This window comes from Haliotis rubra, unplaced genomic scaffold, assembly GCF_003918875.1.
Source record: "Haliotis rubra isolate DU_JTF1 unplaced genomic scaffold, ASM391887v1 Scf226, whole genome shotgun sequence".
In the NCBI taxonomy this organism is placed as follows: Eukaryota; Metazoa; Mollusca; class Gastropoda; order Lepetellida; family Haliotidae; genus Haliotis; species Haliotis rubra.
The window spans coordinates 308,582-336,271 of NW_025766292.1; the positions used below are offsets into that span (position 1 = coordinate 308,582).

The 27,690-nt window shown below is 42.8% G+C and overlaps 1 protein-coding gene across 1 annotated transcript in view; it reads left to right on the forward strand.

Moving 5' to 3' along the window:
• LOC124277695 (cytochrome P450 4V2-like) overlaps nucleotides 1-27,690 on the forward strand; it is a 44,096-nt gene that overhangs the window by 4,124 nt on the left and 12,282 nt on the right. Inside the window, exons 2-10 of the mRNA XM_046713423.1 lie at nucleotides 219-331; nucleotides 1,915-1,938; nucleotides 15,459-15,552; nucleotides 17,029-17,305; nucleotides 17,684-17,856; nucleotides 18,652-18,864; nucleotides 19,461-19,530; nucleotides 19,771-19,897; nucleotides 20,394-20,588. Coding sequence (XP_046569379.1) covers nucleotides 219-331; nucleotides 1,915-1,938; nucleotides 15,459-15,552; nucleotides 17,029-17,305; nucleotides 17,684-17,856; nucleotides 18,652-18,864; nucleotides 19,461-19,530; nucleotides 19,771-19,897; nucleotides 20,394-20,588 — 1,286 coding nt within the window. The remainder of the gene's footprint in view (nucleotides 1-218; nucleotides 332-1,914; nucleotides 1,939-15,458; nucleotides 15,553-17,028; nucleotides 17,306-17,683; nucleotides 17,857-18,651; nucleotides 18,865-19,460; nucleotides 19,531-19,770; nucleotides 19,898-20,393; nucleotides 20,589-27,690) is intronic.

Below are 27,690 nucleotides of genomic sequence, written 5' to 3' on the forward strand. Positions count from 1 at the left end.
ATTGTGGCACTTTAGTAAGGCTAGCAAGGGACATTCACATTATTAGTGTTACTTTCATGCTAGAATATTACATGATTGGAAGTGTTAAAGTTGAACTGTTACAATATGGTTGTGATATTGACCACTACAAAAGTAAACTTGCAAATGTAATGTTGTACCTTCAGTGTTGACAATTGGTTGTGTCTGTAACCATGTTAACAAGGATATTCTTGTGTTAGATTTCTACGGTCAGCTGCTACAGTTCGCGGAGACGTACAAGGAAGCAGGGATGTTCCGTATATGGCTGGGTGTGACACCGGTCATAGCCCTCTACAAGGCAGAACTGTCAGAGGTCAGTGCTGCAGTCATACAAGTATTGGTTTACTATATTCACTGTTGATGAGAGCACAATATTATTCACAGGATCTCATTTAATGATTTATTGATACAAGGGAAATTGAGAAAATGAGTCTGCTAAATTTGAATATGTGTGTGACCTGGCTGACCTTTTGCCATCACATCATTGGTCACATTACAACCCATCCTCTCATCAGCCGACTGATTGATGCACATTGACTCCTTCTGGGGGTGATTGTTTGATATTGTTTTTCACTGGTCACATTTTCACCCTTCCCTTCACCTGTTGATTGACTCACATACAAACTCCTTCTGGATGTGGAGGTGGCTGTTTTTTCACTGTCCTTATTTTGACCCATCCCTTCACCTGTTGACTGACTCACATACAAACGCCTTCTGGATGTGGAGGTGGCTGTTTTTTCACTGTCCTTATTTTGACCCATCCCTTCACCTGTTGACTGACTCACATACAAACGCCTTCTGGATGTGGAGGTGGCTGTTTTTTCACTGTCCTTATTTTGACCCATCCCTTCACCTGTTGACTGACTCACATACAAACTCCTTCTGGATGTGGAGGTGGCTGTTTTTTCACTGTCCTTATTTTGACCCATCCATTCACCTGTGGACTGACTCACATACCAACATGGTGTTCCGGATGTAGCTATGCTTATGATGACACAATCGGAGACATGAAGCAGGTTGGACAAAGACAGAAGTGGGAGACACGTCAGCCCCGGACATCCAAGACACCGACTCAGCCAGACACCCACAGGGCTACAGATAAGGGGCGTACAGGCGTAATGTACGCCTCAAAATCAATTAAGTACGACATAATATAAGATATCAAGCTTATCGTGTACGCACATAAATACCTTTGTACGTCTAACATTGTATTTCCGTGCATATCGTGCAAATAGAAATCTATTTCGGATAAATACTTGTCAAGTTTCTTTTGCGGAACACGATTTGACACATGAGGAAACCCCGACAGTAGGAATCACTTGCGTTGCCATGCAACGATATGCGTCACTATTTTTCGATTGTCTAAAAACTACACTGTTCCTATTTATATCCAGTCGGACCTGACATTTCGTGCATCACACGGTCGCTCAGTTATTTCTCACACGTCTTCAAATACAAATGCATGGTTGGAAATAGTGATCGATGAATCGTCCAGACAAACCACATCACCAACTCGCTCACACAAAAACATGTCAGTACTCCTTCAAAATTCTCAGTACACCTCCACTTGCAATATGATGTGTAAGTACACTCGCACCCCCAAAAGTTATCTGGAGCCCTGCACCCAGCCTACAACATCAAGCTAGGACATTGGCCGTGGCCCCGGACCTTCAACCTCTACACTATCAGAACACCGTGACAATACATCAAAACAACATCTATCAGTATTAGCATGGAATATAAACGGTCTACACTCAAAAATAGACAATTGTGAGATGTTTAGTTTCTGTAATTATTTTGACATATTTTGCTTTATTGAAACAATGTATCCATATTCCTCGAATGTATCGAGTATACTAGAAAATGCATTTCCAAATCATAAATGTTTTATTTCAGATGCTAATCATGCAGGTGATCGTGGTAGATACTCGGGAGGAATAAGTGTGTGTATCAGACGCTGTATACCTACACACTTCTTGAGACTGTATGAACAATGGACAAAGATGATTGTTTTAAAAATAAATTCATGCATTAATTACGAACATATATTTATTTTGTTTCTCTACATACATCCGGAAAATGCAAGGGTGTACACTGGTTCTGACGACGATGGGATTTCCCTTCTTTGGAAGAAACTACTGCACATTATGTCCGACTTAGGTGATGAGATAAAGTTTATACTTCTCGGAGATTTTAATACTAGAACTGCTTTAGATTCAGACTGTATTATAAATGATGATATTGACTATTTGCCTCTGCATGACGACTACAACTCAGACCATTTTGATATGCAAAGAATGTCATGTGACAAACAAACCAATAATTATGGCAGGAGTCTACTAACATTGTGCAAAGTTTTCAACCTCCATATTGTAAATGGAAGGAAGCAGGGAGATCTGCTTGGCCATTTTACTTTCATTTCAACAGCAGGTGCCAGCATTGTTGATTATCTCATAGTATCCAGTGAACTGTTTTCCAGTATAAGTGACATGAGTGTAATGCAGAGGATAGAATTGGACCATCTGCCAATAACGTGTCATTTCAATGGCCACTGGACAACTTAAACCCGGCTCTTTGAAGTTTCATCAACGACTCCAGCAACCACCCTGGTTTGATGAAGATTGCGAATGCTTAAAATCTGAGAAATACAGACACCTTCATAAGTTCAGGAAATTCAGATGTGACAAAAATCTGGATGCAAAAAAATCTTTCAAAGAATGTTGCAAATTTAAGAAAACACAGTACAATAGGAAACTGGCAGATGAAATTAATGCTGCAGCTGCAGCTGGAAACTGTAAAGAATTTTGGAAACAAATTAAGAACCAATTCCGTACGAACCACGTTTCTTCAATTGCAGCATGTGAATGGCAAGATTATTTTAGGAAATTATTAAATCCTGTACTGATTAACACCAACACTGATTTTGATGAACATGTCAAGGAATTCTTGGAAAACCACACATGTAATGACTCTGCAGGTTGTGCAAATAGTGACGCTTACCTTAACACTGAAATAACTGAGGATGAAATTACACCGGCAATATTGCACCTCAAAAGTGGAAAGGCTCCAGGCATTGATGGGCTTACGTCAGAACTCTTCAAATTATCATCAGGTTTCCTAACTCTGTATCTAAAGCTGCTATTTAACAAAATATTGGATGAAGGTATGTTCCCGAAACAATGGAATATTGGAATAATCTTAGCACTCTACAAATCAGGTGACAAGAAGGAGCCTACCAATTACAGAGGCATATCATTATTAAATGTTATGGGGAAGATTTTTACAACAATAATTGAAAAACGACTTAGATTATGGATTGATTTCAACAATTTACTCTCTGAAAGGCAAGCTGGATTCCGTCTACAATATTAAACGACAGACCATATCTTCACGTTACAGGCACTGTGCTCTAAGTATCTAAATAGAACGAAAGGGCGATTCTACTGCAAATTTATCGACTTCACAAAGGCCTTCGACTATGTGGATAGGAATAAATTATTGTATACATTAGTTAAAAGTGGATGCCACGGAAAGTTACTTTTGCTACTGAAGAGTATGTATACGTCAGTGCAAGCATGTGTTAGAGTGGACAACCAGAGATCAGAAGCATTTGATACTTCGTGTGGGGTTAGACAAGGATGTATCCTTAGTCCGGTACTATTTCTCCTGTTCATCAATAAACTTGCAACTGAATTATATAAGTCATGTAATCATGGGATATTCGTCACTCCAGAAATACAGGATCTTCTCCTCCTTATGTTTGCTGACGACATCGTTCTATTCTCAAGCAGCGTCATTGCTCTTCAACGTCAATTTAATGTCCTAGAACAATTCTGTGCCAAATGGGGACTGGAAGTGAATCTGAATAAATCTAATATCGTTGTGTTTCGCAACGGAGGAATCCTCACCCAGTTTGAAAAATGGAGGTATCGCAAACTGCCAATAAAAGTTGTAACATATTATGAATACCTTGGGATAGTGTTTTCTTCAAGACTTATTTGGACAAAAGCAGGTGAAACTCTTGCACAACAAGCGAACAAAGCTTGTCTGTCTGTGTTCAGACTATTTAATAAAAAAAAAAGAATTTACTTATTCCATCGCTTCAACCATATTTGATAGGAAAATAGTACCGATACTTCTGTACGGATCGGAAATATGGGGCTTCAGATACACAGAGGTCATTGAACGGATCCAAACAACGTATTTCAAAAGGTTCTTAAAACTTGGAAAATGTGTGTCAAACAAGGCCATCCTTGGTGAACTAGGACGTCTTCCTATGTTTGTGCTCACACAGGCTAAAGTAATAAAATTCTGGTTCAAATTACTGCTTATGGAGAATAATCGTTACCCTTTACAATCATATAAGATGCTTAAATCTTTCGACAATATGGGCAAGAGCAACTGGGTGTCAAATGTAAGAACCATTCTTTTCCGAACCGGCTTTTCACACATATGGTTCAACCAAGGAGTTGACAATGTAAAGTTATTCATGTTTATCTTCCAACAACGACTTACAGATATAGGACGCCAAAGCTGGCGCAACGATATCAATACATCAAAACATCTAAATCAATACTCACAGTTCAAATACAATCTCCAACTGGAACCTTACATCACAGAACTAAAAAGTAAAGATCTCATACGTGCTCTCTGCAAATTTTGGATTGCCCACAACGATTTTAAAGCCAACATCTTTTGTCATCAGGATGTGCCTATTGAAGAGCTCTACTGTACATTCTGCAATTCCCCACAGATTGAAGACGAAAAACATATTTTCTTTTCTTGTAAATAGTACCAACACTTCCGCGAAAAATATCTCATCCAACTTAGAAATGTATATATGGGCCCACTCTCACTCAATAATATTTTAAGCTCTAAACATCCACGTATTATATACATTACTGCTTTATTTATACACCAAATACTCTCTTGCAGGTATAAAGCTACAATGTAGTTAATGAGAATGACCATTGTCCATCTGTACCTTATATTATGTAACTGTATTATGGGCCATTAGGCCGACATTACAAAATAAACTCTGTCTGTCTGTCCTGGATGTGGAGGTGGCTGTTTCCTCTCTTTCTTTTGACCCATCCATTCACCTGTTGACTGACTCACATACCAACTCCTTCTGGATGTGGAGGTGGCTGTTTCTTCTCTGTCTTTTGACCCATCCACTCACCTGTTGACTGACTCACATACCAACTCCTTCTGGATGTGGAGGTGGCTGTTTCTTCTCTGTCTTTTGACCCATCCACTCACCTGTTGACTGACTCACATACCAACTCCTTCTGGATGTGGAGGTGGCTGTTTCTTCTCTGTCTTTTGACCTGTTCACTCACCTGTTGACTGACTCACATACCAACTCCTTCTGGATGTCCATTCCTTCCATTCCATCCTCCATTCCATTCCATTCCATCCATTTTATTCTTCCACTCCTTTCCCACACCTCCATCCTTCATTTGTGTTCCTTCCACTCCATTCCATTCTTCAATCCTGTCTTTTCCATCCCTAGCTCCATTTCACTTCTTCCATTCCTTCTTCTGGATGTGGAGTGTTCATTATTCCATTCTGTCTTCCATTCCTGTCCTTACATCCTTCCAACTCCTTTTTGTTCCATTTCACTCCTTTCTTTTCCATCCTCCGTTGTGTCCCTTTCCTCCTTCTCCTTTCCATTTCCATTCCATTCCTCCTTCCTCTTCCTTCCTGATCCATTCCTTTCTTCCTCCTTCCTTCCTCTTCTTTTCCATCCTCCCTTTCCTCCATTCCTCTTCCTTCCTCCTTCCTCTTCCTCCCTTCTTCCTCCTCCCTTCCTCCTCTCCTTCCTTTCCTCCTTCTCTTCCTTCTTTCCTTCCTTCCTTCCTTCCTTCCTTTCCTTCCTTCTTTCCTTCCTTTCCTTCCTTCCCTTCCTCCTTCCCTCTCTCTTCCCTTCCTTTCCTCCTCCTTTCCTCCTTCCTCCCTTTCCTCCTCTCCTTCCTCTCCTTCTTCTCTTTCCTCCTCCTTCCCTTCCTTTCCTTTCCTTCCTCCTTCCCTTTCCTTTCTCTCCTCCTTTCCTTTCCTTTCCTCTCCTCCCTTCCTTCTCTTTCCTTCCTTCCTTCCTCCTTCCTCCCTTCCTCCTTTCTTTCTTCCTTCCTTTCCTCCTCCTTCCTTCCTTCCTTCTTCCTTCCTTCCTTCCTCTTCTCCATCTCTTTCCTCTTCCTTTCCTTCTCCTTCCTTCCTTTCTCTTCCTTTCCTTCCTCTTCCCTTCCTCCTTTTCCTCTCCTTCCTTTCTTCCTTCCTTCTCTCTTCCTTCCTCCTTTCCTTTCCTTTCCTCTCTCTTCCTTTCCTTTCTTTCCCTTCCTTTCCTTCCTTTCCTTTCCTCTCTTCCTTTTCCTTTCCTTCCTCCTTCCTTCCTTTTCTTCCTCCTTCTTTCCTCTCTCCTTTTCCTTCCTCCTCCTTCCTTCCTTCTCTTTTCCTTTCCTTTCTTCCTTTCCTTTCCTCTCTCCTCCTCTTCCCTTTCCTCCTTCCTTTCCTTCCGGTCCTTCCTTTCCTTCCTCTCCTTTTCCTTCCTCTTCCTTCCTTTCCTTCTCTTCCTCTTCCTTCCTTCCCTTTCCTTTTCCTTCCTTGTTTCCTTCCTCCTTTTCCTCTTTTCTCTTCTTCCTTCCTTTTCCTTCCTTTCCTTTCTCCTTTCCTTCCTTCTCCTTTCCTTTCCTTTTCCTTCCTTGTCCTCCTTCCTTTTCCATTCTTCCTCCTCCTCTTTTCTTTCTCTCTTCCTTTCCTTTATTGCCAGGGGACCACCCTCTCCCTCCTCTTGGGATCTGGAAATCCTCTCTTCCATTAATCTCCCTCCCTCTCTTGCCCTTTCCTTTCTCTCTTCCTTTCCCATGGTGATGGATGGTCTGAGGACCCCAACCGTGGTTTAAAAGGACTTGTCTCACGTCCAGTTGGGTTCAAGTATTCAGAATGTGTCCCCTGGATTCCTATTATTGGAGAATTATGTCTTTATATCTTCAGTGAAAACCACCGAACTTCAGTGATGCGGCCAGTGGATTTATTAATGTAGACAGAAAACTGTTTAGCCAATATCACAACAATCAAAATATTTTCAATGCATATGCAAATTTTCAGTAGTGATAAAAAACACCTTCATAGTTAATTTTTTAATGTTTATTAACCGTGGATACAAGGCGTTATGTGTTGTGAGGAGTTATATCCCTTTACTCAGGGCACAGATGCCGTACAGGTCTAGAGATCCTACCTAGGTCTCTCAGCAGGGAAGGCAATTAAACCGGACAGTGTGTGCATCGGTCCTCTATCTTTAACACGATACGTTATTTCATTGCGAGTCCTGATTTGAACCAAATAAACATTGTATTCCAAGAGATGTATTTACAACATAAGCACTCACAAATTAGAAGCACATGACATTTGCATTATACACGTACATTTCAGAAAAAGTTGTAACTAAATGATAATGAACTTTGAACTCAATGTACAAGTTTGGGTAAGCATTCTATCCAGTATCATGGCATTACACTAAACATGTGTAACTGAACTGATCATGTCCATCAGTTTCTCGAGAGGACACTTTAGTGTGTGCTCCAAGTGAGACAAGTTTGTCTCTCAAATCAGCCACACACAGGGTCATCTAAAAGTGGTTGAGGTACTAGAGGCGACATTTCTGATGTCATTTTGGATACTAGCCCTTTTGGCTTCTAGCCTCATGTATCTCAGATTCCCAGTACTCAAGCTTACATTTAGTGTAAGAGATGCGTTTTGAGTGAGCCAGATGTGATTGACTTTCCACTGCGGCTTTTCGGACAGTCATAGCCTCAATGGGACCATCCCACTTTTGGGTTTCTGCTGATGAATCCTTTTGATGTCATCATTCATTTTTCCAGGGCCTGTCCACTAAAACCTACCAATGTTCCGTGCCTCGACATGAACACAGGAACATGGTACCTAAATTTCAGTGCATGTAGGCGTGATGTTCTTAGACAAGCACCCTTCCTTTTCTCTCCTACTCTAAGAATCAGCTGTATCCACTCCCTGGCCATGTCGTGGGTACAATTGCCGTGCATCGTTGCTCTCCAGCTAACTACCAACTTGTAGATGTCCTAAATCCTGTCCAAATGTCGATGAAGTCCGTCTCTGTGTCTGGTGTCAGTCGATCGTGAAGTTTGTCAGGCAGTTGATTCAGAATTTTCTTCTTGCTGTCCCCTGAAAGACTTGTCCATTTTAGTCCCTTAGCGGTCCCTATCTTCCCACACACTGAGCGACACCCACAGCTTCTGATGCTTTCCACTATCCCATCTAAATATCTAGGTTTCCCTTGCCTTAATTTTGTTAACTCTTTATCCCTTGTTTCCCCATCCTGAATAATCATTCTTTCCAGAGCGTCCGTGATTCTCATCAAGAGATGTAGCTTCGTCCAGGACAAAATTGTCGATACCTATTTCAACCAGTGGAGTGTGTTGAACACCAAACTGGAGCTTATCTGCGTGAGATCTTATCTGCGTCAATTGTCCTGCACATGGGCTCGTGGAATAGTACAACCAGTCATCGTCATGTTGTGTCGGTTAGATCCTTGTGCACTTTACACAGTGGACGCGCATAGTTTCAGTAGAACCCCTAACCTAGAACTAACTGGATCATTTTCATGTCAGCCCCAAAGAAAATCTCGATCCTATCGTTTGTCCCCAATCTGAATAAACTTGGCCTTTGCAGCAGAATTGACTTCTTCAAATAATGGAACCAGAGACATTTTGAGGTGGTAGTAGTTCTCTTTGCAGCTGACAATTGCTAAAGTACATTGGTTTCTTGATGCTTGCTTGACTGTGTCATCTCACGATGTTAAATGAAAACTACAAAATTTGAGGCTGCTAACCCTAGTCCGTCCCCACCGAACTTAATCTCAGCGTTTTTCTACATATGGCGAGATTCTAAATACTTGCTAGCTAGATTCAAGCTCGTTCTTAAAGCTCATCACTGCTCCAGGAACACTGCCAGGTACTCTGTGTATTTTGAACTCCGCGTGACGGTTTGCTTGAGGTTAAGCAACTCTTCCGACTCTGGGCGGGTCCTTGTTGACCTGGGCAGATTTCATGATAAGTTGAGTCACTTCGCCAAACTTATCAAGTACAAACAAGGATTTGTGACAAATTTTCCTCATCTTCTGATTTAGTCTGGTCATATCTAACAGTGAATTCATCACCATTTGATGACTTTAGTTTGAGGCTAGATGGTGTAAGTCCAAGATTAGCGTTACAAAGTCTAAAGCTTTTAACGTTGGCCTGAGCGTTGTTCAGGGTTCTGTCGTCTGGCGTTTGCTCATCTTTTCAATTGGTCTGCTGTGAGTGAGTGATGTTTGGTGGAGTTTCAGCGGACTGCCATGACAGTCCTGCTCATTTGCCTTGTATTTACAAGTTCATTTTCCAATAAACCCAATCTGTAGGTCTGCTTCAAATAGGCCTGCTTTTCACCCCAGTCAGCTTTTTGTACTTTGGATTAACTTTTGATATGATATGGTGGCGTCTGGCGTTCATCTATTCTAACAGATTGTTGCAATTGTACAACATTTAAATTTTAAGTTCAGAATGTCCACAAATGTAAAATCCTATGCGTAGTTGAATAACGGTCTATTTCTCTCAGACATGCATGGGATATTTCTAAACCTAGAGATTTTTTCAGCTGATTGTGAACTTTGTGGTGCACTGACAAATGATATGTCAATCCTACAGCCACTAGATCTTCCACCAACTTCACTGTTTTTGCCATGTCTATATTGTTTGCTAACCACAAACCCAGAGCTAAGTATATTACCGAATATAGACCATACTAACAGTCTATTACTGAGAGTTCAGTGTTCTCAAGGTGCACACTTTACTGGTGACAAACATGACCATCTTCTCCACCGGCTTTTGTCATAGCGTCAGGACTCCCGTCGTCATCCATATCTTCTTCATGGTAAGCCGTGGTGAAACTCTCACAGGAAAGTTAATCTCCTGACCTTAATGCATGATGATTCAGGAATACCACCAGTGTTGAGACAGACACAGTCTACTGAAATCGTTCTTATGAAAAATCTCCTTATGGTTGGCCCGGTAGGTGACCAAATCGTTATCTGTATGTGTCCAGCTGCGTAATGGCTGAATGTGGACCGCCGGTGACTTTACTGCTGTCTTCGGTGACCTCTCAACAGTAGCTGAAGCAAGTCTGAAGCTCACTAGACGGGAGGGCAACTGTAGTCTTCCAGCAGATGGGCAGGAATGTGGCCTGTGTGTTCCCAGGTAGCCTCTTCTAGAGGGTAGTCCGACCACTCCACTAGGTAAAGCAGGCCCTTTAATTAAAAATGTAATTTAGATTAACATACCCCCTCAAACATATGACAAGCATTAAACCATTCATGTAACCCCCATTATAATATGAATTGTTTTATGAAATGACTCGTGTGGGTATATCTGTATCTTACCAGCCCTGTGGGCTTGTTGGTTGTTTCAGTTACATTTGATACATGTGCATGTTGTTATATATAACTGAATAATGTTTATGAGTGGTTGAGACACATATTGAAGCGAACCGGTAAAACCTCTACCCGGCATAGGGAAGTCAGTAGAATGATCACATATGATAATTTTTGAAGATAATTAACTAAATACAATACATTAACACATACTGCAGTATGTCTAAATATAGCGTTTGACATTTCTTTTTGTCTTCATCATATTAGAAATGGACACAACCATTTCAGATGAAAAAACCCTTTAAAACAAGGTTTTAGATAGATAAACTTTTCGCCAGAAGTATATATGGATTATATTGTCCACAATCAATTGTCAGTTTCCTACCGCGAGGAGATGTTTTAAGCGTCTTGTCAAACAAGAAATATCCGAACTTGTTGAATGTAAAAGAAAGGAAATGCATCATGAAAAGCACCTTAAACATGTTTCTATGGTCTCTTGTGTTATCAAGACATAAGAATATGAACATACCTGAGGAGACTTAAGCTTCCAAATGACTCTCTGTACTGGATAGATTCCAACTGTGACACGGTTGCTTACAGATTTGTTCAGGGCAAAGTTGTCGCCGTGGAGTTGTCTGTAGTTTGTGACTGTTAAACGGTCGAAGTTCCATTTTTAACATTTGTTCGAACTGATTACACCAATGGCATTCTGAGCTTTTAGAGCTTATGCTTTCAATCCAGTGAAAACACAACACAAGCCTGACCTTTCATTGCTCTCATTGTCCCACCTGTCATAGCGAGGTTCACATGTCTGTACAGTACAACTAATGTTGTTATAGAAATTAGAATGGGACAGGTTGTAACTCTAATAGACTTAGTGATGTTTTCATATCAATCAAGGATCAGTATAGGCACACTTTAACTGGGTAGAGACAGATTAAGCCCGATTATCAACATTTCCTGATTAACAACTTTGTGTTGAAAACAGCATTGTTCTGTGTTTACAATGTGTTCCCGCGCCACCAGCTGTGGAAATTGGTCGTTATGAAACTTTGCATACATGTCGGCTAAATTACTCTCGAGATACCACGGACAGTAGAGCTCATAAACACGTGGTTGCCATAAGTAAATGTGTTAATTATTGACATATGACATATAAGATCATAGCATGATATTGAAATATATACATGTATATATATATACATGTATATATATATATATATATATATATGTAGAGAAATTCTCATATATATATATATGTGTGTGTGTGTATTATTGCAATGTGTATATGTTATTGTGAGCACTGTTGTAATTTGTTTTACCAGTTGGTAATGGAACATGTTTTGAATTCTTATAATTATGACACACACTACATATGTACATGGCCAACTTACGAGATATATTCAGAACTGATACATTCTTACTTTCCCCATCAAGTGCAGTTGTCAAGAACTAAATCTAACTATGGCCTGTGGTGAAGACTCTCGCCGGGATGCCAGAGTAATGACTTTTGGTCCAAAAGCTAGAACCACATGTGTTGTTATCTATATTGAAGGGCATTAAAATGTCCGAAGATAGAATCATAAGTCTATGCTTTGCCAATGATAACATGCCTTATTTTGATTTGGTTTACATGAGTGTGCATGAGCTTCCAACTAAACCATGGCTTTCAGGCAGACATGCCACCTGTCTCCCTCCCTATCCTAATACCCTTTCCTTTCTCTCTTCCCTTTCCTTTACCGCTCTCCCTCCCTCTCTTGCCCTTTCCTTTCTCTCTTCCTTTCCTTTACCGCTCTCCCTCCCTCTCTCGCCCTTTTCCTTCTCTCTTCCTTTCCCTTACCTGTCTCCCTCACTCTCTTGCCCTTTCCTTTCTCTCTTCCTTTCCTTTACCTGTCTCCTTCCCTCTCTTGCCCTTTCCTTTCTCTCTTCCTTCCCTTCCCTCACTTTCTCCCTTCTCTCTCTTCCTTTCCTTACCTGTCTCCTCCTCTCTTGCCCTTTCCTTTCTCTCTTCCTTTCCACCTGTCTCCTTCCTCTCTTGCCTTCCTTTCTCTCTTCCTTTCCTTCCTCCCTCCTTCCACTTCTCTTCCTTTTCCTTTCTTCCTTCCATCAGTCCTCCCTCTCTTGCCATTTCCTTTCCTCTTCCTTTCCTTACCTGTCTCCTTCCTCTTTTCCTTTCCTTCTCTTCCTTTCCTTTCATTCCATTCCTCCTCTTCCTTTCCTCCTTATTTTCCTTTCTCTTCCATTCCTTTCCTTTACCTGTCTCTCCTCTCTTCCCTTTCTTTCTCTTTCCTTTCTTCCTTACCTGTCTCCCTCCCTCTTTCCTTCCCCTTTCCTTTCTCTCTTCCCTTTCCTCTCTCCCTCCTTCTTCCTTCCTTTTCCTTCCTCTCTTCCTTTCCTTCCCTTCCTTCCTTCCTTCTCTCTTGCCTTTCCTCCTCTTCCTTTCTTTTTCCTGTCTCCTTCCTCTCTTGCCCTTTCCTTCCTCTCTTCCTTGCCTGTCTCCCTCCTCCCTCTCTTGCCTTTCCTTCCTCCTTCCTTCCATTTCCTCCATTCCTCCTTCCTTCCTTCCTTCCTTTTCCTTTCCTTCCTTCCTTTCCTTTGCCTTCCTTCCTCCTTCCTTCCTTTCTTTCCTTTCCTTCCATTCCTTCCTTCCTCCTTCCTCCTTCCTTTCCTTCCCTTCCTTCCTCCTTCCTTTCCTCCTTCCTTCCTTCCTCCTTCCTTCCACTTTCCTTCCTTCCTTTCCTTCCTTCTTTTCCTTCCTCCTCCTTCCTTTTCCTTCCTCTTCCTTCCCTCCTTCCTTTCCTTCCTTCCTCCTTTCTCCATTTCCTTCCTCCTTCCTCTTTCCTTCCTCCATTCTTCCTTCCTTCCTTCCTTTCCTTTTCCATCTTTCTTCCTTCCTTCCTTCCTCCCTTCCTCCCTTCCTTCCTCCTTCCTTCCTTATTCTTTCCTCCCTCCCTCCTTTCCTTTCCTTTTTCCTCCCTTCCTCCTTCCTTCCTTCCTTCCTTCCTTCCTTTTTCCTTCCTTCCTTTCCTTCCTTCCTTCCTTTCTTTCCTTCCTTCCTTCCTTCCTTTCCTTCCTTCCTTCCTCCTTTCCACCTCTCTCCTTCCTTCCTTCTCTCCTCCTTTCCTTCCTTCCTTCTTCCTTTCCTTCCTTCCTTCCTTTCCCTTCCTCTTCCTTCCTCCTTTCCTTTCTCTCCTTCCTTTCCTTCCTCCTCTCTCCTTCCTCTCCTCTTGCCCTTTCCTTTCTCTCTTCCTTTCCTTTCCTTCTCCTCCCTCCTTCCCTTCCTTTCCTCTCTTCCTTTCCTTCCTCCTCCCTCCTCCTCCTTCCTTTCCTTTTCCTTCCTTCTCTCCTTTCCTTTCCTCCTTCCTCCTCTTCCTTTCCTCCTTTCTTCCTTCCTTTCCTCCTTTCCTCTTCTTTCCTCCCTCTCTTCCTTCCTTTCCTTTCTCTCCTTCCTTTCCTTTCCTCCATCTCCCTCCCTCTCTTCCTTTCCTCTCCTTTCTTTCCTTCCTCTCTTTCCTTTCCCTCTCCTTGCTCTTTCCTTTCTCTCTTCCTTTCCTTTACCTCTCTCCCTCCCTCTCCCTTTTCCTTCTCTTTCCTTCCTTACCTGTTCCCTCCCTCTCTTGCCCTTTTCCTTTCCTCTTCCTTTCCTTTTCCTTCCTCCCTCCCTCCTCCCTCCTTCCTTCCTTCCTTCTTCTTTCCTTCCCTTGTCCTCCTTCCTCTCTTCCTTCTTTCCTCCTCTCTCTCTTCCCTTCCCTTCCTGTCTCCTCCCTCTCTTGCCCCTATTCCTTCTTCTCTTACTTTCCTTACCTGTCTCCCTCCCTCTCTTGCTTTATTCCTTCTCTCTTCCTTTCCTTTACTCTCTTCCTCTCCCTCCCTTTCTTGCCCTTTCCTTTCTCTCTTCCTTTCCCTTACCTGTCTCCCCTTCAATATCCCTTCCCTCTCCCCCTTCCCTTTCTCCCTCACCCAAGCTGTAACAAATATCTGCATGTCTCCCTTCACACAGTGGTCATACATTACATAATGAGGTATACAGTCTGCTAATCAACTGAATATCATAGCAAACATCATTAGACAAGTAGTACTTGCTATTCAACAACAATACTTGCTATCCAACAACAACAACAAAATGAACAGCAAGACATAGAGAAACCATCGAGGTAGTCTACACAAGTTTCATCAGTGTTTGATGAATCAAGTTTTAACACATCAAGTTTCATTCAAGATGAAGATAATATTTAATCATCATTCAACAAAGATTTTTCACAAGATAATCGTTCCATTTAGGAAGACCATAAACTACTAGTGTGGACTGCAGATGATTCTCCCATGTCTTCACCTTCAAGGGATTCATCTTTTGCTATGTTCTGAATCAAAGGTGAAGATATCAAGACGCTGACTTTACCTCCGATGAAGCAGATTTCTCAGATTGAGAAAAATCTTGTAGCATCTTTCGTGAAGACCTAAAGTATGCTGGTTATGCCTACACCTTTGAAACCAAAGAAGTTCCCATTGCACAACATGGAGGCTTTCTGCCAAGCACCAGAGATGCAGACTGCTCACTCATGGGTGACTTACAGGGTAGAACATAAGAAGTTAACACAACCAGATACTACTTCCAGAAGATCATTCTTTGGACTGGCCATGTCTTGTGCTATTAACGCTGATGAATCCTCAATTGAACAAGGGAAAGAGAGTTTCTTTCAGCGATGGTTACACAAAAGAGGAACCAAGAGTTCATATCAGGTCACATTAGTTCTGCTTATGCAGGGCTTACTTTGCTACGAAGACAAGGATTACTTTCGAATTCTCTGTGGTCAGACCTCTAAACGAAGTCTTCACTGATGGAAGCCCACCATCTTGGATGGTTGTATTTGTTGTGTGAATAAAGGTGGTTCAAGCTTCTAAGGATGAAGTGCTGATTAAGTCAGTACAAACGATGAACTCCATGTGCAGACAGTCAATGCAGAGAACTCAGTGTAGAAGTTGTTTTTCTGGTATTCAGAAAGCTAAGGCCAGAAGATTCACACTGACCAAGGGGAAAAGGACCTCCAATTTTCGCAAGTCCCAGGAAAAGTCAAGGGATCAATGTGACAAAGGTAGGGGCACAAAGGTTCTGGTGGAACCACCCTTAACAGTAGGTCCTCCAAGGATAGTTTATTCACTACTTTCTTCTAGCAAAGTGGACAGAAGCTATAGACTCACTTTTACTCAAGGAAGTGGTAGAGATCATTCAACCAGAAGACTTAACTCTGTTGGTTTTATCATCCAATCTTCCTGGTCCCACAGAAGATTTCAGGCAAGAAATTCCTACTAATCTATCACCTGAAATATCTTCAACAAACAGAGAAGTACAAGATGCTATATTTTCTAAAGTTAAGGCAACTGATAAGGCCAAATGACTTTCTTGCAAGCATAGATCTTCACGATGCGTATTTCTACACATCCCCATTAATCAAGGGTCCAGGAAGTTTCTGTGCTTCATGTACCAAGGTCAGCATTACCAATGGAAGGTACTTGGTTGGTTGTTTACTCAGGTAACCAAGCCCATAGTATCTTATGTTTATAAGAAGGGGATCTGTTGTGCCTTCTACCTAGACAAAGGATTCAGGTTAATAATAATAATAATAATAATAATAATTGGCGCCTAGTTTCCATCACAGATGCTCAACGGCGCTGCATACATCGTTACAAACACAGTAAGTGTGAAAAGAGTTCTATTCAGAAGCCATCTTGAAGAAGTAGGTTTTGAGCAAGTTCTTGAAAAGTGACTGGGACTCAGTTCGTCTGAGGGTGACTGGAAGATTGTTCCATAGAGCTGGTGCTGCTACAGAAAAGGCTCTATCACCCATGGAGGTTTTAGTGCTTGGCTGTGTTAGTCTTAACGTATCTATTGATCTAAGAGCTCTGGTGGGAACATGCAGATGTATCTTGAAGTGGATCCTGTACTTTACTGGAAGCCAGTGATGGGATTTCAGAACTGGCGATATATGGTCATGGCGATGGGTTCGAGAGACCACACGAGCTGCTGCGTTTTGAATTTTCTGCAAATTGTTGAAGATGCCGTGTTGCAAAAGAGCGATTTGCAATAGTCCAGCTTTGAGATTACAAGTGTTTGCATTAGGAGCTTTGTTGTCTCAATATCTAGGAAGTTGCGGATCTTGCCGATGTTGTAGATGTGAAAGAAACATGACTTGCAGAGGGACTTGACATATTCATCTGGGGACATGTTGGACTGGAAGATGATTCCCAGATTTCTGGCTGAGTTTGAGGTCTTCACATCCTCAGTTCGTATCTTGAGTGTGATTCCAGGTGGCATCTTCTGCAGTTGTTGCCGTGAGCCTATGGCAAGGAAGTCAGTCTTGCTGTCGTTCAACTTCAAATAGTTGACAGCCATCCATTCCCGGATATCCATAATGCAGCGTTCGATCTTATGAACTCCTTGTGAAACTTCTGATGGTTTGATGGAAATATACAACTGATTATCGTTCATTAACTAACACAGAAACTCAAACATCAGTTGAACTTCACTCTACAGTTGTTAGCCCAACTAAACTATCTTTTACCTTCACAAGATCTCAAGTTTCTAGAAATCGGATTCCTCATGAATGAAAACCTCATCAAATTACCAGGAGATCGGTGGACAAAAATCCAGAGCTATCTACTGTTATCTCTCAACAACAAGTTAACAGTCAAGCAATATCAGATGATCTTAAGTCTCCTCACGTCAGCGCAAGAACTTACAGAGTCGAAGACCTATACAAAGGTTCTTGAGACCATTTCTGGATCATCAGGATCTAAAGATTCGTCTTCCTTCACAACTGAAGAAACACATTCGTTGGGGGGTGTCAAGTAGAATATCTGCAGAGGACCTTACTTGGAAGAGCTGGTTTGAGAGATACATCTATTCTTAGAGGTTTCACTGCAAGGTTGGGGAGCTCACTTCAACACGAAGGTGAAGGCAGGGCTATGGTCCAAAGAAGAGAAAGCTCTTCACATCAACCAGCTAGAGTTCCATATCTCACGGGGTTCAACAACTCAAGAACAAGTAGTCAGTTCCGTATCCCAGCTCTAATATCTATAGTAGGAGCAGAAGATACTGAAGGTTTATCACACTGTCAGAATGGCTTGAAGAAGAAGGCAGTTCAAGAGGTTATTCATACATCTATCACCCAACACCAAAGTGCTCAGAACAACTTTGTGATTTTGGATGAGAGCTGTAATTCTCAGAGCCTACAAAACTGGGATGGCATCCAATCTGCATGAAGAAGGAGTCATAGCATTCACACTAGTGCTTCATGGCAACAGCTCCATCACATCCATTATGGAAGCATGTTTATGGAAGTCTGATACTGTCTTTGCCAACCACTATCTCAGAGATGTTAATACACAAGATGTTGCTGGTATTTTCCAATTTGGACCTTTGGTTGTAGTGCAACAAGTGGCAGTTTGTTCGTAGAAGTCAGGTTACTGTCCTATAACAAATGACTAAAAGTCTATGCCCCCATATTTACCAAAGAAGGTGGTGCCGAGGGGTTATATGAACAGTACATGAATTCGAATTAGTGTTAGTGTTAAATGACACAGTGACAGTTTTCACACAAGACTGCCATTATAAGATATATTCATGAGAGTTGGATGGAAGCTGATTACCAGCATCTGATCTCCAACTATCGAATACCATATTTCTGCATATATCTTTTCAAATATCTTTGTTCAACAGCACACTGTGCAATGATTTTAAACATAACATATGTTTTATTTGGGATTACACTTTCTTAGTAAAGTACAGATTCTAGTACTTTTTGGGTTGAGTCCCATCCGGGATTCGAGCACACAAAGTCAGACGCCTAGACCGCTCAGCCACCGCGGCTGAGCAGTCTAGGCATCTGACTTTGTGTGCTGGCGATTAGGTGCCTGACTCTGAGGGTGTGGGTTTGAATCCTGGATGGGACTCAACCCCCAAAGTACTAGAAACTGTACTTTACTAAGAAAGTGTAATCCCAAATATAACATATGTTACATTTGACCACTTTCTAACATGGCATTGTGTATTTCATGGTTTTCAACATGTTGGGAGTATTCCCTTACTGAAAATTTCACATGCAATATATCTGTGGAGCAACATCGTTCCAAAATAATTTGTCGATACAGTTTGTATGTGTGAGTTATGAAGCAAGAGTAGTATGAAGACTGAGGTGGGGTTTTTACTTGTTGCAGCACAGGGAGGAAATGGCATGAGCGACGTAAGATGCTCACACCAACATTCCACTTCAAGATCCTCACAGATTTTGTCTTGGTGTTCAATGAGCAGGCTCAAATACTGAAGGAAAAGTTAAGGTCCAAGGTTGGAAGCAAACCATTCAACATCTTCCCAGACATCACCCTGTGTGCTCTAGACGTCATCTGTGGTGAGTAAACTATGGTCCTCCATGAGATATACGAGGGGAAGCTCCTAACTACAAATACATGTCCAATGAGTCATCATTGATTAACACAGCAATATTCCACCTAAGTGACAGTGACTGTAAGGTAATAAAGGTTTGAACCAGTGGTTGATACCATCTAATTAGCCACTTCAGATTAAGTGGTTACTCATCTGAAAGTGAGTTGATACCCAGCAGCCACCAGTTGGTTTCAGTGAACACCATACATGAGGCAAATCACCTGTAAGAGGCGACTGGCAGGATCGGGTGGTCAGGCTCGCTGACTTGATTGGCACATGTCATTGTATCCCAATTGCATGGAATGATGCTCATGATGCTGATCACTGGATTGTCTGATCCAAACTTAATTTTTTACAGACCACCACCATATAGCTGGAATATTGCTGAATGTGGTGTTAAACAACAAACCAACCAACCACAATCCCTCATATTGCTGAAAGCACATCTTCTTCCACTGTTCGCCTTGTACAGTCCATTGTGAGTAGGCTGCTGCTGCATTGTGTGTCCACAGCTACACAACTAAGTCCCTCTCATGTTAACTGTGTAATGTTTGATTCCAGAGACAGCCATGGGGAGAAACATTAATGCTCAGAGTAATAGTGACTCTGAATATGTCAATGCAGTTTACAAGTGAGTATATACTGCGTGTGCCTGGCTTGTGTGAGGCTGGCTATTCATTGAGATATAATCTGGGGTTAGAGTAAGTACTTAGTCAGGGTTGAAAGGTTCCGGTGCCAGTCCTTTATGTTCTTCTTGTACTAGCATGGGTTGTCTTTCTCAGATAAAACACAGAGTGTATATGTGTGTTAGGAATGTTCCTTTGTAATCCCAAACACAACTGATTGTTTACCTCCTCTGTTACTATGTCAGGATGAGCACAATTTTACTGAAACGCATGAGGTCTCCATGGTACTGGCCTAGTGTCCTCTTCAACGCCTTTGGTTCAGGTAGTGAACATGACAGGTGTCTCGGTATCCTGCACAGATTTACTCAGAAGGTAGGTTCCACATCATGGCCGGTATGGGACATTGATAAGAGTCACTGGTCGGTATAGGGCTTCATGAGAGTGACATAAGGGCTTGGAACATATATATACATCATAATATGCATTGTCACTGACGGGGCTTACCACTTATAAAAGGAAAGGGAGTGTAACAGCCATGGGGCGCCAAAGCACCAAATTTGTTTCAGGACAAATTCAACGATGCTCACTGTACATGTCCCTATAGAATTATACATACACGTTACAAGCCAATAGATTTACCTACAAAATGAGATAAAGATCACAAAAATAGAAGCCGTACTTATCAGGTAGGTGATGCTCATTATGAAGTATTATTGGACATTTCAGCTGAAACATTTTTTGGGGGGGGTTGTGAGCATAATGTCAATGTTTAAATGTTTATGATAACAATATTGGTCAATATGCTTTTTGTTTTGTAGAATTGTTATCAACTCGGACAGTTTCGAGTGTATCTGTGCTTTGTTATCAGGTGATCTCTGAGAAGAGGCAGGAGTTCTGTTCCAGGAAGGAGACTGGAGCAGTTGGTACAGAGGGGAAGGAAGAGGAGGTTGTGGGCAGGAAGAAGCGCTTGGCCTTCATGGACATGCTACTGCACATGTCTAATGATGGAGTCACTCTGTCTGATGATGACATCAGGGAAGAAGTCGACACTTTTATGTTTGAGGTGAGAGGGTGTCTCAGGCTTGTTTACGACACTGGTGTAGGACATTGTTAAGACATTGATGAAAGTGACAGACTGGAGTAGGACATTGTTAAGACAATGGTGACAGTGACAGACTGGTGTAGGACATTGTTAAGACATTGGTGACAGTGAAAGACTGGTGTAGGACATTGTTAAGACATTGGTGACAGTGACAGACTGGAGTAGGACATTGTTAAGACGTTGGTGACAGTGACAGACTGGAGTAGGACATTGTTAAGATATTTATGACAGTGACAGACTGGTGTAGGACATTGTTAAGACATTGGTGACAGTGACAGACTGGTGTAGGACATTGTTAAGACATTGATGACAGTGACAGACTGGAGTAGGACATTGTTAAGACATTGGTGACAGTGACAGACTGGTGTAGGACATTGTTAAAACATTGGTGACCGTGACAGACTTGTGTATGACATTGTTAAAACATTGATGACAGTGACAGACTGGTGTAGGACATTGTTAAGACATTGATGACAGTGACAAACTGGTGTAGGACTTTGTTAAGACATTGATGAAAGTGACAGTCTGGTGTAGGACATTGTTAAGACATTGATGACAGTGACAGACTGGTGTAGGACATTGTTAAGACATTGGTGACAGTGACAGACTGGTGTAGGACATTGTTAAGACGTTGGTGACAGTGACAGACTGGTGTAGGACATTGGTGACAGTGACAGACTGGTGTTGGACATTGTTATGACATTGGTAACAGACTGGAGTAGGACATTGTTAAGACATTGGTGACAGTGACAGACTGGTGTAGAACATTGATGACAGTGACAGACTGGAGGAGGACATTGTTAAGACATTGGTGACAGTGACAGACTGGTATAAGACATTGTTAAGACATTGGTGACATTGACAGACTGGTGTAGGACATTGTTAAGACATTGGTGACAGACTGGTGTAGGACATTGTTAAGACATTGGTGACAGACTGGTGTAGGACATTGTTAAGGCATTGGTGACAGTGACAGACTGGTGTAGGACATTGTTACAGACTGGCATTGGTGACAGTGACAGACTGACAGACTGTTAAATGCCAGTGACAGGTAGGGCGATAATACCTGTTAACCGGTATATCGCAATTTGAACTTTGCAATATGATATATTGTGGTACACTTTTTGCGATCCGGTTCACCCGATACGATTGGCAATTTCTGTGACCATGATCGGTACTTTTCGTGATGTAGTTAAAAATACTAATAAGATTTGTATTTCTTTTATTTTTTCTTATCCTGACTCATGATCTTTTGCTTATCTCCCTTTTCCTTGCGAATGGTAGTGGAACACTTGAATCCCTTGAAGTTCCCAAAGCGGACGTAAAAATACACTCACCCATGAGTTACCTCCCTTTTCCCGCGTAAACAGTCATGTGACCAGCCTTATTTGCCACTCTCTCCCTTTTCGCCCAAGTCGATGGTTAGGCGAGCACTGGAGTCCTGTATACGGCATTATATCCTATTTTTCCTTATCCTGACTCATGCTCTTTTGCTTGTCTTCTTCTTCTTGCGAACATAGTGGAACACTTGTATCTCCTTAATTAAAGCTCCCTTCAATGTAAAATCACTAATTAGTACTCACCAAGAGTTGCCTCCCTTTGCCTCTGCGCGGGAAAAGGTGGCGCCACCCTCTGGCCTCATGCTTCACTCTCTCCTTCTTCGCCCAGTGAGCAGGATGTGAGAGCGCCTGTGTCTCCTTACACACTATATCCTTAGGTTATTCTTACTTAGTTACCTCCTATAGGTTACTATAGAGGTATAGGTAGTATCCTTCATTAATATGTATTGATAATTAATCGTATTTCTACTGTTTATTCACGTGAGTTCGTGATTGTTCAGATAGTTTTACGTTGATGAAAATCTGTACTATTTGTAGATTACGTTTTTCTGCTGCTGACCCGCATGTAATATGCCCTAGTTGTTCTACGCCTTGTGCGTTTGATTCACGTTGCAGTTACTGCATTAATCTATCTAATTCTGCTTTTGATAAATATCATCTTTGCGTCTTGAGACGTGCAGCAGATAGGTCACGCAAACAAGGGTTAGACAATGCCGATACATCAGAACCCCTAGCCAGTCAGCTGCTGTTGGTCGACCCCCTCCCGTCTGGTGTTCCGCTAGAGTTTCCCTCGGAGGAGGGGCGTGGGATGCAGTCCGCCGCCTCCAAGAAGCGTCCTGCCTCCCCAGACATCCCGTCATCGCAGCCAAAGTCTAAGAGGGCCTCGACATCTACTCAACGCAGACTCCGTACCCCCAGGGCAGCGTCTACCTCCAAGGGGAAGTCTACGAAGTCGTCAAGAACTTTCTCGGCCGAGATCGTTCCAGCCGCCGAACTGGGCCTCTACGATGATCAGCCGATCATCATCCCCGACCTACGCCACAAGAAACGACCGGTGACAGCTACAGTGACGTCAGCAGAGATCGCCATGCAGCCTGATGTGTCTACACCGATGTCGGACGATCTCCCTGAGGGCTCCGCCGCTAACATCGCAGAGAGGGCACCGACTACATCGTCGCAGACCGTCCCAGATAAACTGATGTGGAAAATCATGATCATGATGGAGGACCACTACAGACTGGAGAAACAACCAGCCCAGGGCCTGAGCCTTCGCGAAGGCTCCAATGCAGACGACACCCCAGAGGGACCCCCTGTCAACGTAGCAGCCACGACGAAGCCACCTTCGCGAAGGAAGTCACAGACCACCTCGACGAAGGACCCAGATGTACAGCCTTCGCGAAGGCGGGATAGATCATCACCTTCCTCGGCTTCATCCTTAGATGCGGACTCAGACCACCGGACTTCACATCAACCTCTCATCAGCGATCCCGGGGTAGAAGATGATGGAGGCATCATTTTCTCAGACGCTGAGATACGATATTGGATGGTAAACAACCTAGACCTTTCTTCACCTTCCAAGAGTGGTAACTCGGCGCTTACTTACCTGATGAAGGAGGACGATGCAGACGCCGTCACCTTACCTCCGATCGACCCGATTGCTGCGGTACCACAGAATCTAGATACAGCCTTCCATAAAGCCACGAAAGTTCAGACGCCACACCTACCTAACTTTCACGCTAAGAAGTTTTCAACTCATAACATGGACCCCTTCCTCAAGGCACAAGACATCGATGACAACTACAAGCTGATCAGCGATGTCAAGAATAAGAACTACAAGATTGACGATCGCAAGCTGGTGCAGATAGAAACCATGACAAGACGCATGTTCTTTGGCCTTAATAGATCTAGAACGATCAATGAGACTCTTATCACCAGATTTCGTGACACGACTTCTGAAGATGATAGGATGATCTACTCGGCCCTACTTATGCAAAAGAAGGACCAGCAGTTCCTAACAGATCATCTCACATCAGTCTCAGCAGCGCTAACCTTAGCTCGTCGTCAAGGCCTCCTCGCTTCCTGCAGCTGGGGTGAGCAGTTTACAGCTCCACTCTATACAGCCCCGTGGTCCTCTCCATCCATCTTTGACGGAGGAATAGAGAAAGTCTCCAAGGAAGTCACTAAGGATTCCAGAGAAGTCCTTATGATTAAGTCGATGGACACGCTAGCCAGCGTCATCAGGCAGACTTCACAAAGATATTCAGGGAGATCTAAATTCACTGGATTACAGAGAGCACGGGATAGGAAGATGGCCAGCTCCAGGGGAAAAGATTCTTTTCGTCGCCCATATGGCAACTATAGAGGAGGATCAGGAAGAGGCAGGGCACCCAGAGGTTCCCGCAACTATAAACGTTGAAAGACAGGTTCGGAACGACTGGAGTCTTCCACCCCCAGCCGTTCCAGTACAACCGTCACAAGTGGGTGGACGCCTTCAACTACACTGGGAGAACTGGGGAATGTTACAAGACCCTTATGTCTCCAACATTCTTCAACACGGATATTGTATCCCACTACAGGCCACGCCTCCGCTGACAGTCAACCCTCACAAGTTCGACTTCCAGGCACAACAACTACCAAAGTTAAGAGAGGCTGTTACATCGCTCTTAACCAAACAGGCCATAGAAGTACTAGATCAAGTAAACGTCGAACCAGGCTTCTACTCCCCAGTTTTCCTAGTACCCAAGAAAAACTCCAAGGAGAAATACGGACTCATTTACAACATGAGCATATTCAACAGACATTATCTACACAACCGCCAAAGTTTCGCATGATACATCTACCTCTGTTACGGCAGTTGATTCGTCCCATGGATTACATGGCCAGTATAGATCTGCAAGACGCATATCTACACGTCCCAATACATCCCGAATCCAGGAAATACCTACGATTTACACTAGACGGGCTGCATTACCAATGGAAAGTACTCCCATTCGGAATATCATCAGCCCCCTGGCTATTCACGAGGATAACGAAACCTATCGTCACCTATCTACTTCGTCTAGGGCTACGCAGTGCGTTCTACCTCGACGACGGGATACAAGTAGATCAAGATCCACAGCGTCTCAAACTACAGTTAAACTACATCATAAAGCTACTAACACAGCTAGGATGGTTAGTAAACTTACTCAAGTCGGACCTAGTACCATCGCAAGATCTGCAATTTCTAGGCATTCGATTTATCACGACTCTCAACCGTATCGTCGTGCCAGAAGACCGATGGCTCAAGATCCAACAGACCATTCCTCTAGCCCTACTCTCTCCCGTTACCACTACGACATTGGCAGAGCCTGTTGGCTCTCCTCACGTCAGCCCAAGACATGACAGTCAGAGGCAGAATACAGTTACGTCTGTTACAGGTCTTCATCAATGCACATCTCAACGACCTACAACCATTCAGTCTACCGAAACATCTCAGACCTCATCTACTATGGTGGACCAGGAGGTCGAATGTCTGCGAAGGTATTTGTTTAACAGAGCAGGAATTCAAAACCCATCTATATGTAGACGCGTCGCTCCAGGGTTGGGGAGCTTATCTCGCCAACCGGACGGCTTCAGGGTTATGGAATCAGCAAGAAAGCAAGCTCCATATAAACATGTTAGAGATGAAAGCGGTAATCAACGCCATACTTCATTGGAGCACGATTCTACAAAATGCGCATCTGATGATTCATACCGACAACTCGACAGTGGCGTTTTATGTGAACAAACAAGGCTCAACGAGATCACTGAACCTATTGACTTTAAGCTTTCAACTGTTCGATCTAATCGACGATCTCAACTTACATGTCAGAGCATGTCACATTCCCGGAGCCAAGAATGTACTAGCAGACGCACTCTCTCGGCCACATCTACCGTCACCGACAGAATGGATGCTCCATACAGAGATTTTTGCACAGATTATCAAGCAAATAGGAGCTCCGCTAGTAGATCAATTCGCCACACGCTTCAACAATCAGCTACCGACATTCAGATCACCAGTCCCGACCCACAAGCATGGGCAACGGACGCTCTAAGCATATCCTGGGAAGGCCTCAATGCGTACGCGTTTCCGCCGCCAGCAATAATCCCTCAAGTGTTACAGAAAATCAGACAAACACAGAGCCTCCAACTCACTTTGGTCGCGCCCTACTGGCCAGCCAGTACGTGGTTTCCCATTCTAATTCAAGAACTCGGACAACCAACACTAGAGCTACCATAGCGCTCGAATCTATTAGTACATCCACACACCAAACAGGTGCACGGAAGCCCACAAGTATTCCAACTTCACGTATGGACTGTATTAAAATGTGTTTAAACAAGAGAGGGTATTCAACCAGAGCGGCAAAAGCAGTCACGCTTGCCTTACGCTATTCTACACGTAACTTGTACGACGACAAGTGGCACAGTTTCGAAAATTACGCAGCAAATAAGGGATTTACAGCGAGAGAAGCTACACATCCACAAGTGGCAGATTATTTGTGTTACCTACGCCAAAACAAACATTTAAAAGGCTCGACATTGTCAACATATCTTGCCGCGCTTAGTTCTGTGATAACTATGAGAACGGGTGTCAAGCTAACCAAGACGCCAGAGTTACTGGCCTTACTACGTGCTTTCCGATTGGAGGATCAATAAGCGAAATTCCACGCCCCAGCTTGGGATCTGAATATAGTGCTCCAACACCTCACAAGTGAGGCTTATGAACCGTTGGAATCGACAACTTTTGAATTTCTCTCACAGAAAACGCTTTTCCTGTTATCTCTAGCCACGGCAGCCAGGATGTCAGAAATTCATGCACTAGATTATGAGAGGATACAGTTTGATGACAATCAAAACACAGCGCACCTGGGATTAAGATGGGATTTCATCGCCAAAAATCAATTGCCAGGTCAACCAGACAGATTATTCCATATTCCTGCACTCTCCTCGATTCTCGGATCTCAAGATACACTGGACTTATCTCTATGCCCAGTCAGAGCTCTCAAAATCTACTTACGACGTTCAAAAACAAGGCGACGATTTCTCAAACGATTATTCATCCCCTTATCGGCAACAACTCAGACCGAAGTCTCTCATACCACCATATCTATATGGATAAGAACTGTCATACTTCGCGCCTACAAGGCAGCAGGACTCGACCCTCCAACAGCATCAAATCCCCTTGAAATCAGGGCATTGGCTTCCACACTCGCTCTACACGGTAACTGTTCATTGAATACAATCATGGAAGGATGCTTTTGGAAATCTAACATGGTGTTTGCTAATCACTATCTGAGAGATATCACCACCGAGGACGTCTCAGGTATTCACCATTTCGGTCCCTTGGTCCTCGCACAGCAGTTGACAGTCCCTCGTAGACGTTAACACATAGTCTTACAAGATTATTATGTATATTTCATACCAGTATTATCCAGCTTATAACTCTACGGAGTTTTAGGGCTATGTATATACTTAGCTTAAGTCTACTCAGCTTTAAGCTTAGCATACTGATGATTATGTTCAGTTGTATAGCTTCTCCTTCCTCGAGTCGCTTTTATATCTTTATTTGCTGTTATCATAGTATATTATTATTGTAATACCCCATCTATGGCAATGTATAAACTTATGGTTTATAGCAGAGGAATTATCCTAAGTCAGTGCCATTATGAAGTTCCCCGTTAGGGTTATTACAGTTATATATATAT